The 13,327-nt window shown below is 47.7% G+C and overlaps 1 protein-coding gene across 4 annotated transcripts in view; it reads left to right on the top strand.

The window, feature by feature from the left end:
- Positions 1-383: 383 nt before the first annotated feature.
- Positions 384-13,327, top strand: part of FGFRL1 (fibroblast growth factor receptor like 1) — a 184,788-nt gene continuing 171,844 nt past the window's right edge. The window contains exons 1-2 of one of the 4 annotated variants that reach the window (XM_054202007.1): positions 384-403; positions 2,741-2,850. In XM_054202007.1, coding sequence (XP_054057982.1) covers positions 2,763-2,850 — 88 coding nt within the window. In that variant the 5' untranslated portion in view covers positions 384-403; positions 2,741-2,762. Of the gene's footprint in view, positions 404-1,095; positions 1,561-1,958; positions 2,024-2,337; positions 2,611-2,740; positions 2,851-13,327 lie in introns of those variants that run through there. The other 3 variants (XM_054202006.1, XM_054202008.1, XM_054202005.1) reach the window with 3 other exon arrangements.

Genomic DNA, 13,327 nt, shown 5'->3' with positions numbered 1-13,327 from the left:
ATTGATTTTCAAGGAGGCCTTCATGCTGGAGCATATCAAATAAGAGATCTAGTAAACAATAACATCAACAGTAAAAATATTTCTCTCCAGATATAAAACTATAGCTATTGAGGCAGCTTTTTTTTCTTGTCATTTGTTTAGTCTATTTGGTGAATTCTGCCAGGTTATTTTTTATCCTGTGCAGAGAGTAATTTGCTGTAAGAGCGGATGCATCAGCTGAGTCCTGTTTGAAAGTAAATAATAAATAATTGTAACAGTTAATCTAAGGCACAGACCTCTCCACAGTTTATTTTCCAGTTGGTTTAGTTTAGTTCAGTCCAGTCTCTTTCTGGCATGGTTTGCATCCAAGCTGAGAGATCAAAACGGCGTAGCTGACCGCAATCTCTCCCTCACTGCCTCCGCGGTGGGTTTCCACAGACGGGGCTCTCTCCTTGCCTCGAGAAGAGGGGTGGTTTGGCAGGGACGGCTTGCGGGGTGCATTGGGGGGCTGGGGGGGGCTGCGGAGCTGGAGGTTACGCCGCTGGGCTTACGGGGGCTACTGGGCTCCAGAGGCTGCGTGGAGAGGGGATGCTCTGGGGTATAGCGGGACACAGGGCCGGCACCGCTGCCCCGGGGGGCTGCGAGGTGAGGTGCCGGAGGGGACGGCGCGGGGGGAATGCTCTGGGCCACAGGACCGGCACGGCTGCCCCAGGGGGCTGCGAGGCGCCGGAGGGGCGGCGGCGGCGGCGGGGAGGACGACTCTAGGGCCCTCGGGCTCTCCACCGCCGTGGGGCGCAAAGCGGGCAGGGGGGCCGCGGGGCAGGCTGCGCCGTCCCGGTGCACACACGGAGCTCCAATACCCCGCGCCTCCGCCGCTCCCGCAAAGGGTTAAGGGGAACGGCGGCGCGGAGCGGGCCGGCGGGGAGGGCGGGGGCTCCCGGGGATTGGTGCGAAGTTTGGAGCGGGGCGGCACCGCACCGCCCTCCTCGGCGGCTCTGCCCCCACAGCCACAAAGCCCTGCAGGGAAAGTTGCTTTATCGCTTGTTTCTCTCGCCCCGGCTCTCCCCCCCACCCCACCCCATCCCCCCTCCCCTCCCCTTCCCCAGCCCCTTTCCCCTCCTCCCCTCGCTCCTTAAACGGGATTCCGGCTGGGCGAGCCGCGGGACGGCATCACCGGGCATCCCGCGGCTGCGGAGCCCCGGCGGATCTGTCAGGTCCCTGCTGTCCCTCCCCGCACACACACACGCTCAGCCCGACCCGGGAAGCAGGAAAAATAATTTACGAGGTTTCCCCCTTTTTCTTTAGCTCCTCGCCCCGTAGCTCCCTAGTGGAAAAATAGCCCCTGGGGCCAAGTGGGGGTGGTAGTAAAAAACGGGTGGTGAAGGGGGAGAGCCGCTCCGTGGGGAGGGCACCCCCCAAAGCAGCGGGCAGCCCCCATCCGCCCCCGGGGGGGGTGGGTGGGATGAGGTAGTGGCCGGCGGCGGAGCGCCCCGCCGGGCGCCGTGGCCGCGGAGGGCATGAGGCGGCGAGCGGCGGGGATGGGCGCCAGCGCACGGTGCTAGAGCCCCGGCAGCAGCCAAGGTAAGTGCCCCCCCCACGCCACCCCCCCACCCCCCCCACCTCCGACCCCGGCCGGGACACCCCCGCCTGGGTGGGCGCTGGGTCGGGGAGATACTAGCGCACAGCCGGGAGCCGCCGGGGTTGCCCCGAAGCGGGGGGGCAGCACCAAGGTGGCATTGCGCCGGGTGTCGTCGTCGTCCCCCTCCCCCCGCTCCCTCCAGCCTCCCTTCCCCGACCCCAATTCCCGGCTGCGAATATCCCGTTACCGGCCGCCGCGGGGCTGAGCCGCGCTGCGCCCCGCCGGGCCCCGGGTCCTGCCCCCGGGAGAGCCCCCTCCGCCCGCCCTCCCCTCCCTCCGTACCAGCTCCCCGCTGCAAATTGGGAAGCTAATGGGAAAGCGTCCTTATTTGATTTGCTGGATGCTGTACACGGGTTGTTGTGTGTCCTGGGGGCACGGAGTGTTTAAACCGGGGAGTTTACAAGGGTGAGGAATTCAGACAGTGTTTAGAGAGTGAGAGTTTTAGGAGGAGAACAGGGTGTAATTAATGTAAACCTGATCTACCCTGGGTTTGGGTATCGCAGCGAAGGCATCTTTAAGAATCTGGATAATTAAGTGCGGTTTCGCTTTGGGACGCACCTCTGGAGCACACGGGAACAAGTGGGGCTTGTGGGGGGGGAGGAGGGGGAAGGTGGGGGGGAGAGGAAAGGAAAAATCAGTGCTGTTCAGAGAAGTTGCGGAGTGGAGGAAGGCGCATACCCAGAGCGGAGCCTGTCTGAGGGGCACTGAAGCAGCAACACAAAGTTTTCTGGGCTGCTGATGGGAGAGGTAACATTCCTCCTCCCCCTTCTCCAAGTTCCTCCGCAAATTGTTAACCTGAAATCTTGTTTTATGGCCACTTGCTAGTGTTTTGTTTGCCTTCCAGACTGGTTCTGTACAGGATACCAAAGAATTATGCATTAACTGTAAACTTAGAGGAGCTTACTGGCCTCAGTGGGTTCTTGATTTATATCAGGCTAAAGCAGAGAGGAGGGCAAAGTTTTACGTGCTGAGCGCCAAGGAATGAATTGCAAGTACGTTGCTCTTTCATTTGCTGTTTCTGCTCTTACGTCTTTGCAATAGGTTTTAAAACTCTGCAAAGTTGTGGGTTGTTTGGGTTTTTTTCCCCAGTAATTATTTTGCACTCCTCTTTCCTGCCTCCAGGTCTGAGAGGACAGTAGCCTGTATGACACGGAGGGATCTGGTTTTCAAAATGGAATTGCAGCTTGCGCTCCTTTTCGCAGGGATAATTGCATTTTCGGACTCGGCGAGAGGTAAGGAGACCATGCTTGCTGTGAGCGCTGTGCGACTGGCACCCTGCCCTCTGCTCTGCTGGGCTCGTGCTCCGCAAACACCCGCAGTGCCCTCGGAGGGACCCCAAAAGGGAGTTGCTGCTGGTGCGAACTTGTCCCCTGCACGTTGCTTATCTGCTGCGCAGGGGTGCAGGCTCTTGGGCAGACTCGTGCCCATGTGTGGTGCCTCCTTACCTGCGTGTTTTGGGGCCATCGGTTTGGATGGAGCGTGGTCACTCCGGGTTTGCTGAGGTCTTGTAGGCACAGGTGAATTTCCAGGGGCTTTTCTCGTGCATGTGTAAAAATACACAGATAATTTTGAAGAAAAGCAACTGCATTCCTCTGTGGATCAGAAATACCTCTCCCCTCCTGTAATCCCTCCAGCCTCTGCCCTGTATATTCCCACCAGCAAACTAAACAAACACATCCATTAACTTCCTCGGTGACAGACAAATGACAGTTCCCAACAGCAAGAGCGTATTTTAACTCTGGGGCTCCGGCAGTTGATCAGATTTCAATAAACAGGTTACCCTACCAGAGGCAAACTGAAATACATTGACTTGGGAGAGATGGGGGAGGTGGGAAAAAAAAAAAAAAGAAGTTTCTTTATGGGAAGGTGCTTTAAGCAAAGCTCTGGCATCAGAGTGGAAGGAGCGGTGGCTTTTCCTCTGCTCTCGCCTGTGTCGTACCTTGGTGGGTGCTGTCCCTGGAAAGCCTGAATGAGAAACGGGGCTTTCAGCTCCCCCGGCTCTGGTCACAAAGGAGGGGCTGCATTGTTCCAGGAGAATGGGGGGTATGGCTTTAGGATGCAGATTGCTCCAGCTGCAATTCCCAACGGTATCAGAGTTGCATGAATTGTTGAAAGACCTTTAAATCACCCAGTGCCACGGAGTTGGGTATTAAAAGGTTTAAACTTGCCCTTTGCTTGGGCCGTAACTTGCCAAAAATAAATCTTGGGGGAGAGGGGGCATGTTACTCTAAAAACCCAAGGTTTGGTTAGTGTGTTGCTTTTTTTTTTTTTTTTTTCCTTCTTGGCATCGGCTCCCAAGCAAATATTTTATGGAGGCAAAAGCACTATAAAATGATTCGGCTGGAAGCTGAATGAAAAAGAAAACAGTATATAGGCTGTAAGTCCTGCTCAAGTCTGGATTCCAGGCAAGGTTTACAATGGAGACTCAGTTTAAATTGTAGGCAATGGGCAGCAGTGTATGAATTAAAATGACCTCATGGATGTATATTATTGCAATGGACCTGAGAAGTTGGTGGAGTTCCGGAAAAGATCTGAAGTGGGCAGGAGAAGACAAAAAGATTTTTGTCTCTGTTGTGAGCCGTGTATCGGCTGCTTTACTGGCTGACCCTGTTTAAATTTGGTTTGCACTTGTCTTGCTCGTACTCTTTTATTGCCCCTGGAAAATGAAGTGCTGTGGGCTGTTGTCGTGTGAAGAAGCTACAGAAAATTAACAGCCGTAATCTCAGGACGTTGTCATTTTTCTTACGGAAGGGTCTTTTTAATGTAACTTTGATAGGATCGTATTGGTGATTGGGTTATTTGAACTCTTTTCAGAGCTGGAAAAATCTGTCCTGCAAGTGGATGGAGAGACGGCCCTGGTTATTTAAAATGATGTAGAAGTAGAGTTTAAAAACCAGGGCCAAACCCATGAAAAATGTCATTCATTCATGTGCTGATATCTAGAGAGGGAAAGTGAAGAAGAAAAGGGTGTTATTGCTGTAAAAAAAAAAAAAAAAAAAAAAAAAAAAATAGACAAAACCCTAACATTTAAATCCTGCTTTGCACCTCTTGAGGTTAAGAGTATTCTTGATAGTGGAGGATGTAAATGAAAGATCAAACTTGTAAGCAAGCAGAGGTGGGACACTCTCCAGCATGTTGCAACCTTATTTTGTGCTGTTGAATATCCTCAATTATTAGATGTTTACATTGGGATAATTTCAGATTCTCAGAAAACTGTGCCCGGTCGTTAACGTGCCTGCGGATTTTTTCCAAATGTATCATATGGTGGGTTCGGCCGCTGGAGATGTATAAATGTTACCTGTTTCAGTCGCTCGGGTTTTATAGGCAGTCCTTTGGCCAAATCTCAGCCTGAGGTCGTGAGGCTTTACTCCGGAGGAAGAAGGGCTCTTTGTTTTGGCCAAATAGCGTTTAATATCTGTATCCTGATTGCAAATTAGACGTGTGTGGCCAAAAGCGTGCCAGCGCCTCCTAATCTGAGGTGTCATAAGTTAAATAGGTGCTCACTGGCTTGCAATCAAGTGAGGAAGGTGGCTGAGGAGGCTCTCTGTGAGAGTGCTGGTCCTTCTCTTCGACTCATATTAGGCAAAAGTAACTTATGCTGGAATTGGGGTATTAATTTGGGTTCGGCTGATTGCGTGCCCCGTGTTCGGGGAAGGGCTGTGCCGTAGTGCATTTGCACAAGGGGGCAGAGTTAAGTTGCCCACGCGCCCCGGCTTTGATATTTCCTGACAGTTGAGCGCTCAGCTGCAATCTTGCATTAAATGTTATGTTGTATTATTTTTACATCTTTATTTAGGTGATGCCCTTTAAGGGGAAGGGCCCTGCAGTGATGACTGATTGGGCTAATGCGGCAACTTTTTTCTTTTCTTCACACCACCCCCCTGCCCCGGCCCCAGCAAATGGGGCATTTGTCCAGGTTCAGAGCTGTGCCTACTGGCTCCGTCCCTTCTTGTGAGCCAGTGTACAAAACACTGTAGAACAGGGTATATCCCAGGAAACCAAGATAAACTCTTAAGAAAGAGGCAATACATTCAAAGTATCCACACAAAGCAGAGAACAGGTCTGATTTTAGAGGTCCAGGTGCAGAACTCGCAGTGTCTGTTAGGGATGAAGGATGAGGTAGCTCTGGCTAAGTTTGAACCAATGCTTTCGGGGCTGAAATTTAAAGACTTTGGCTAAGGGCAGGTCTGCACCTGCAAATGCACTGGAATAACCCTTCCAGAAAACTTAATCTGGAATAACTCCCCCAGTGACCAATTTTATTCTGGGCTAAGGATCTCCTGGAGGGAGCCTGTACCAAGAAAGTCTTCCTCAGGAATTATTTTGGTAAATATTCAAACCCCTTCTTTTTCCCTTGTGGATGAACACAAGAACCTCTGTGTACACAAAATCCACTCTTTGAGAACAAAACCTGTGTGCTGTGGTTTTCTAAGAGGGACTATGTCATCCGACTGACAGCCAGGGCGCAGGGCAGCAGTTTCAGCCTGGTTGCCAGCTACACCGGGTAGTGTCAGCCCTGAACCCGGCATAATAGTGCAGGTCTGGTGGCTCGTCCTTCATGTCACTCCATTCCTGTTAGCTCCAAGCAGTCCTATACTGGGCATAAAAGTCCTCAGCGCCCTGCCCGGCCCTCCTCCGCGGGGACGAATGCCATGTTGGGTCACTAACCTTTAGTGACTACGTCCAGCAGCAATGTAGCTCCTACCACTCCACACCTCCGGTTGGATACAGGTAATACAATCTGATATTTTCCTGCCTATGTTATCGCAGTGACACACAACGCAATATTTGTTCCAAATCTGTCAAGTTGCCATCGTATTCGCGTTGGTGACCGTATATGGTAACGTTGGGATGTGCTTGGCTTGGTCCCGTGGCTCAAACAAGATTTCGTATGGTATGTTTAGAAGTTTTTGGTAAGAGCAGTAACAACCCTCCTGTTAGCAAGTAAACTGATATTCTGCTGGAAACTAATTAGTTTGGATGTTGATTTCATTTTCGGTGCGTTGCGTAGGGAGGGGAAGAACAGGACCTTAATTGCTTTCTGCTCTGGCGCGTCTCTGTGCGACACTTGGCTTGCAAACCTGGTTGATGCCTGCTTTACGGGGAGTTTGATGATGGGGCCACCTCAAAATTCAGCGGTATCAGGCAGAAATAATGTTATGTGCCATTTTTTGTTTCTCTGAATATTGGAGAACAGGGAATAGGACGCTAGAATTATTTTTTTTTTTTTTTTTTTATTTCTTGGGAGATGAGTTCTTCATTCTGGTGAACATATTTGCCATTCTGTAACTTTAGGGTTTATAAAAGTGAATGGTAGTAAACGTGGAAAAGATAAATAATAATGTAGGAGAGGTGATTGCTGGCTTCTGTTTTACTCCTTTATTCTTGTTGAATGATTGTTACCAGATATAACGATTAGGTAATTTCTCACTTGTGAAAGAGAAGCATGTTCACATCTAACAGCCTGATCCAGGTTTTATGTAAATCACTGCCCGTCTTCTGGTTAAGTTTGGGGCATTTTTTGGATCGTGCTCTTGGGGAACTTGCTCTTGAATAATCTGTCGGCATGACTTGTACCTAGAGTCAACATGACGATCTAAGAAAATCCTTGTTATTTTTTTAAACCCTGGTTCCTCCCTTCTTCTGAGGCTGTCGGCCGCTTTAAATTGCGGCTGAGTTTAAACATAAAATACAGTGTGCGTCACACTGGAAAATTAGGTTAATTTTATTTTTTTTTTAAATTAGGAGTATTACAAAACTCAGCAAATTACTCAAATACATTTAGATTTTCCTTAAAGCTTTTATAACTTTGTTTTTTCCAAGTCCATATGTTTCTTTGACCTTCATTAAAAGACGCAAGCAGCAAATTACAATATGTCTTTTCTGTGATGAACTTGTACACGGCAAAGGCGAGACTCCAAAGTTTGACTCTTAGCCATAGAAGAAACTTTCATGTGCCATGAGGTGGTGCTCAAGAAATTAGAGGAAAATGGTTATTTCAGGAAAAAAATGTCATTCAAAAACAGAAAAGCAAAAGCGACAGTGGCTAGCAAGTAGGGACCTGGTTTTTGAGGTTTGGGACCATCGGTACTAATTTATTAACTAAAGATGAGTTTTTCCGTCTGGCAAGAATTGCCTGTTAGAGCTGATCTTTTCTAAAGACCTGTCTGATAATACCTTTTTTGAGCAGCTCTCTTGCCGCGAGCGACGCTGGTACATCTGGGTGCAGAATACTCATTGTGGAATAGCGTGAATGCAGTAGAGATGGTCACTGTCTGGCAGTGCATTTTTGGATTAATTAGGGGAAGGGATAAAAATTTCCACTGAAAGGGGAAAATAAAAATGCAGAGGTCCTCTTGTGCCTAGTTTGAAATTAAAAAAACAGCAAACAACCACCTTTAGTCACAGCTTTATCTGTTCAGTGGGAGTAGAACCAGTGTAGCTTTCTGATTTTCTTGAGACACACAGCTCCTATTTGTGTCTGCAGTGACTTGTAAAATCATCCTGCCTGAAGGGTCTGAGCAAATGTATCCCAGCATTACAGGAGTCAGTGGAAATGCTCCTTTCTCCCTTTTCTTTCATTAACCTGCTCATTTTGTCTTGTTTCAAGGAGTTTGTCTTTCACCTGACCTCTTCTTGTGTTTTCTGGTGGGCTGCTCAAGCTGAAACGTGCTTGATCTTGTTTTGAACCCTTCATTTGGATTTCTGTTCCTTTTCTTGTTCTTTGTAATCAGTCTTGACTTGGAGCTTTCTCTAATATTAATGTCTCCACACATATTTAGCCATGTTGACCTGTCCTATCTTTTGCACCAAGGTGGAACATTTTTGGTTGTATAAGGGACTATTTTTTTAAGAGTAGAGCCAGCGTGAGTGTAGAAGTTGCAAAGACTACTGTCTGTTTAAAGTCTAGTCTGGTGCTCGTTCATAGCAGCTGTGGTCCTAAGGTGAAAGAAAAATATTTCCAAAAGTAAGCTTGAATAATCCGATCCTGCTGCCCCGATTTCGTACAAGATATGCAGATGCAGCCCATGCCAGTTTTAACAGGTTAGGACCTGATTCAGAGCCTGTGAGTGTTGGTGCCTTGACTCCCACTCACTCCCATGGGCTTTGGATCCATCCCCGAAGGATGACTTACACAGATTATCTGTGATATCGATCTCCATATGGATCCCTCACGTACGACAGCAGAAGAGATGTGGGCTAAGCCTGGAATTTTGGATCCTGCCATTCACCTGCTCAACCAGATGGGTCGGGCTCAATTTTTTTTATTCTGGAAACTCATTGCTTCTGCCTGCTGCGAGCTCTGGCTGGTGGCTGGAGTGTGCGCTGTTGGGGCTGAAGGCAACATGGAAATTAATTGCTTTAACTCTGGGTCGCTGCAGTGCGGTTTTATCCCCAAAGAAAGAGTGCCCTTCTGCGGGTGGTGTTGCTAGGTATGGAGGGGCTGAAGACTGGACTGAGTGTTATTTAACAAGTGCCATTTGCTGCTGAATCCACTCACATCTATGGGGTTTTTTTTTATTTTTTTTTTTGTGTGCCCCTTCCGAGTCAAGTAAACATGGTCTGCGTGGAGTTTGGTTGGTTGCCCTGATTACACAGTCTCCTCATTGTACTGCAGTAAAACCCAGTATCCAGCAGTGCTGCGAATAATCTAACAGTTTTTATTTCAGCCCAACCACTCCAATTTTCAGGAAGAAATTCAGCCAATAACTCCAGGCTACTTCTTCCATTAAGCGTTCAAACTTAATTTTGAGCTTCACTAAGGGAAGAAAAATGTAAATTGGGAACAGAGGCTTCTCGGAGCAGGTTAATGTTTCTTGGGATTGCTGCTCCTTCATTCTCAGCCTCTCTACGAGTGGCTTCTAGCTTGATGGGACCCCAAATAGTTTCTCCTTATGTCTGGTAAATTTATTTTATGAAAGATTTACACAGTCTTGGGTATCCTGTCAAGTGATTGAGAAGTGAGTAATGCAAGAGGTGTCATACCCTAGGTGCCACTTGGGCGGTGCTGACTTTGGTGGGTAGTTTAGGAGCTGTCAGTATTTGTGCATGTTAGATAAAACCTCAGGAACAGCAGACAAATGCAGAAATGCGGACTTAATTTGTGCAATAGACATTTTTTAAAATTCATATACTGCTTGCTGGGTTTGCTCGCACGTGCCCATGAACTGGTGACTGTAAGAGGTTGGTACTGGTTTTGTGCAGGCTCTTCACGGCGATTGTGTGTGTGCTAGTTCTGCCCAGAACAAGACGTTCGGGGGAGGGAAAAAGCTGGAGGAGGATGTGGAGGGAAATGTAAGCATTAACCAACCTCTGAGAGAAAATTTAGGCTGGACTGGTGTACTGCTGCTCTTGAGGCCCTGGTGCAGCCGAGCCTTGGGAGAGGATCTTGAGTGGGCAGCGTGTGTGCTTTCAAGAGGATGTTGGGATGCGGCTTTTCCAAACCTGTGCTGTATTTCTCTCTTCACCCGTGTCCTCCCAGGTGCCCCCATGCCATTAGGTATAGGTAGGATGCTTAATTGGCTTTTGACCAACGTGTGACACTGAGTACAAGCATTAGATTGTAAAAGGGAGGTTTCATTATGGTAGATCGTGTTTTACTATTGCCTTGTATAGATTTAAATCCTCTTTTTTTCTAGACAGAATTGGATGGGGTGAGGCCAAATCAAGGCCACATCAACCCCCAAGGAGGGAGAAGGGACAGTTACTCAGCCCCACCAGTCTCCCAAAGCTGAGCAAACCAAACTACTGGAGTTAGGCTGCAGCAGACACTGGAGCACTGTGAACTCATTTCTTTTCCTCCTTTTTCTTCTTGACTAATAGATTTGTGTAAGTTGGAGTAATTGAGGAAGCTATTTTTCTTAGCGGTTGTTCTTACTTAAACAGATCTGTTAACACTGGTTAAGCAATGACAAGTGTCAGACGAGTTACAGGTGCATGAACTGCATGTCAAGGATGGAAGGGTTAATGAATAACAGGGTAAACCTCTGGACATTGTGGAATATCTCTGCAGGAATACTGCAGGATCTATGTGGAAGGAAGAATGCTTGTTTGGCATCAACCAGCTGATGTAAACTGGTGGCTAAGGCTCCTTCAGAGTGTGGATACCTGTCTGAGAGAGATGCTTACTCGCCTTCTGGGTGGATCAAATCTTTCATGTTCTTCTGCAGATTAATGCAACGTTTTGGTGGCAATCACAGTGTCTCTTCAGACAGACATGTAATATTAGGAAGTGTTTAATGTATTTTTGGGTGGTTTAGAGTGGGAAACTGGGAGAGGAGTTGCCAGCTCCACCAGCATATGGAGATCAGGCTCTGTGCTCTTCTAAGTCATTTCATATTTTAATATTCAGGGTCGGATATGGCTCTCCATTACAAAGGTGATAGTCACTTTAGGTTCAGTGAGTTGTGGCTGAGTAGCTTTGAGTATGATTTAAACTTATAATCCTCCCAGAAAGCAGAAACTGGGGCCTCGTAAGACCAAATTGTGTTTCAGTCCTGTACAGTGTGGCACCAAGCCACATGAAGGTTCATCGTGATCTGCAATAGTTAATATAAAACTAGATTAACAGATCAGAGCTGATGAGTATCTTCCCTCCTCCTGGTATTTGCAACCAATCAGAAATGCAGTATTGCTGGGGTTAACTTTGTTGAGGGCTAATGAGAGCGGAGCTTTCAACTTAATCATGGCTGGGACAGGTGTTTACTTTTCCTTGACAGGTTTGATTGACAAGGAATCGTAAACCTATTAGGGAGATATTTGCATATGCAGGGGAACTGGCTTTGGACAGTTGATTTCTAATTGCTGGATTTGTTATCTGAAAATGTTTGCCACTGCTCTCAGCACACATCTATTGTTTCTGGGGTACAAAGAGACACAAAGAAGTGGTAGAGGCTAGTCAGAGCATTTTGCTCAGGGGCTGGAGAAACCATAAGGTAAGGATGGGTCAGTGTTTTATCTAGACCAGAGCAAGGGTCACCTAGGCAGAACGCTTTTCCTGATTCCCTGTGTGCTCAAACAGGGGTAGGCCAGAGGATTTGGAGGACTGCAAGCAGTATTTTGTGACAGTGCTTTATGCAGGATTAATCCTGACATTAGAAGCTCATTGGAAACACCAGAGTAGTCCTTCTTTGCAACTGGTAAAGTAGCCTCAGGATATTTAATTTGAAGTTCAATTTAGGGGCCTTTTCCCCATGAGCACTGCTGTTGAGAGGAGGATTGTAGATTCACGGGGATGGGAATCTGACCCTTTTCCCCATGTTTTACTACTGATCCCAAGGAAGAAAACAGCAAGGTGCTACTCGAAAGTAGTCACAGCAATAGACCTGTGTATTTATAATAATCACTACTATTTATTGAGAGTTTCCAGTGAAGAAAAAAAATAAATATAAAAAAGAGACACAAAAAGTGCTCAGCGTAGGCAGCGTTCCTCTTCTAGATATAGTGTCAAGAGAAAAAGCTCATCTTTCTGGAGACCACAGACTAGCTAAGTGGAGTTTGAGGCTTATTTCTCTTTTATCCTAGAAAATCCAATAAATCCAGTAAATTCTTTCAGTGTGGTCTTCCAAGAGTTTTTCAACTTCGTCTGACTCACAGATTATTTGAGTGCCATTATAGACTAGGGGTCAAGCAAGTTAATTCCCAGAACAGTATGCTGCCCTGTTTTCAAACTGTGCTAATCAGGGTTTTGAGTCAAAGCATGGTAGTTTGCTTAGTGAAATTATTTTCCTGTTAGAAAATTACAAATAGGCTCTGACTATTCGTATTGGCTTCAGTCACCAGAGCGCTCACATCACATGTGGAGCAAAGCCTCTGGGGATGTACTCGCTGTCGATCAGGGCACCGGTGGGGGGGCTCATTTCCCAGCTCCCAAGACTGGACTCATGAAAACAAGCTGAAACCTTATAAAAGAAAGACATTGTTACAGTCACATTTATACCTCCAGTAGGACTGAGGGAGGGCTGCGTGGAGCCCATCCGAGCCGTAGCGTGAATGTCCTTTCCCAAAGGAGACATTTGGTGGAGTTATTCGGTTACCTCTCCCCCTCACCTTTTTGTAATTGACTCTTGTTTACTTTTTTCCTCCTCCTTTCCCGAAGTTTATTACCACTGTTTAGGCAGAGGAAATGAATTAACATAATTTACTGTTTTTTAGAACAAGCCACATTCCCTGCACGTACGTGTACACACGCTCGCAGTTGCCCTCCCAGTGCTGTGCAGAGGAGCCTGTTTACAGAGTCTGGGTCCATTTAGGGAGAACAATATCCTGATTATGGAGGGCAGCCTTTTATTCCCAGAAACCAGAAGGAACCATTCGCCTCAAGCGGCTACTGCTCCTTGAAGGTACAGGCGGTGCGAGCTGCTAGAAGGAGGGAATAAATCTGTTGTGGACACAAACCAGCAGCATTGTTCTCTGCGGAAGTTGAATTAGGGGTGGGGGTGAGAAATGGTCTGGGGACAAGCCCAGCACCAAGTTTAAGATCTAGCAGCGTGCAGAGAGGTGTTGTGGCTTCCAATTTAATTTCCGAGTAATAGCTGTGAGACTAAAGGGGGAATTATTTGGTGCTTCCTGAGCTGGCGAGGTGGTTGGGTGGGAAGAAGATGGTGTGCAACCTGCTCTAGGTGAACCTGCTTCGGCAGGGGCGTTGGACTAGATGGTCTCCGGAGGTCCCTTCCAATTCCTATCATTCTGTGATTCTGTGTGAACTGA

This window comes from Rissa tridactyla, chromosome 5, assembly GCF_028500815.1.
Source record: "Rissa tridactyla isolate bRisTri1 chromosome 5, bRisTri1.patW.cur.20221130, whole genome shotgun sequence".
NCBI classification, from domain to species: domain Eukaryota; kingdom Metazoa; phylum Chordata; class Aves; order Charadriiformes; family Laridae; genus Rissa; species Rissa tridactyla.
Note: the sequence above shows the minus strand (reverse complement) of the source record. Positions and strands in the feature narration are given on the sequence as shown.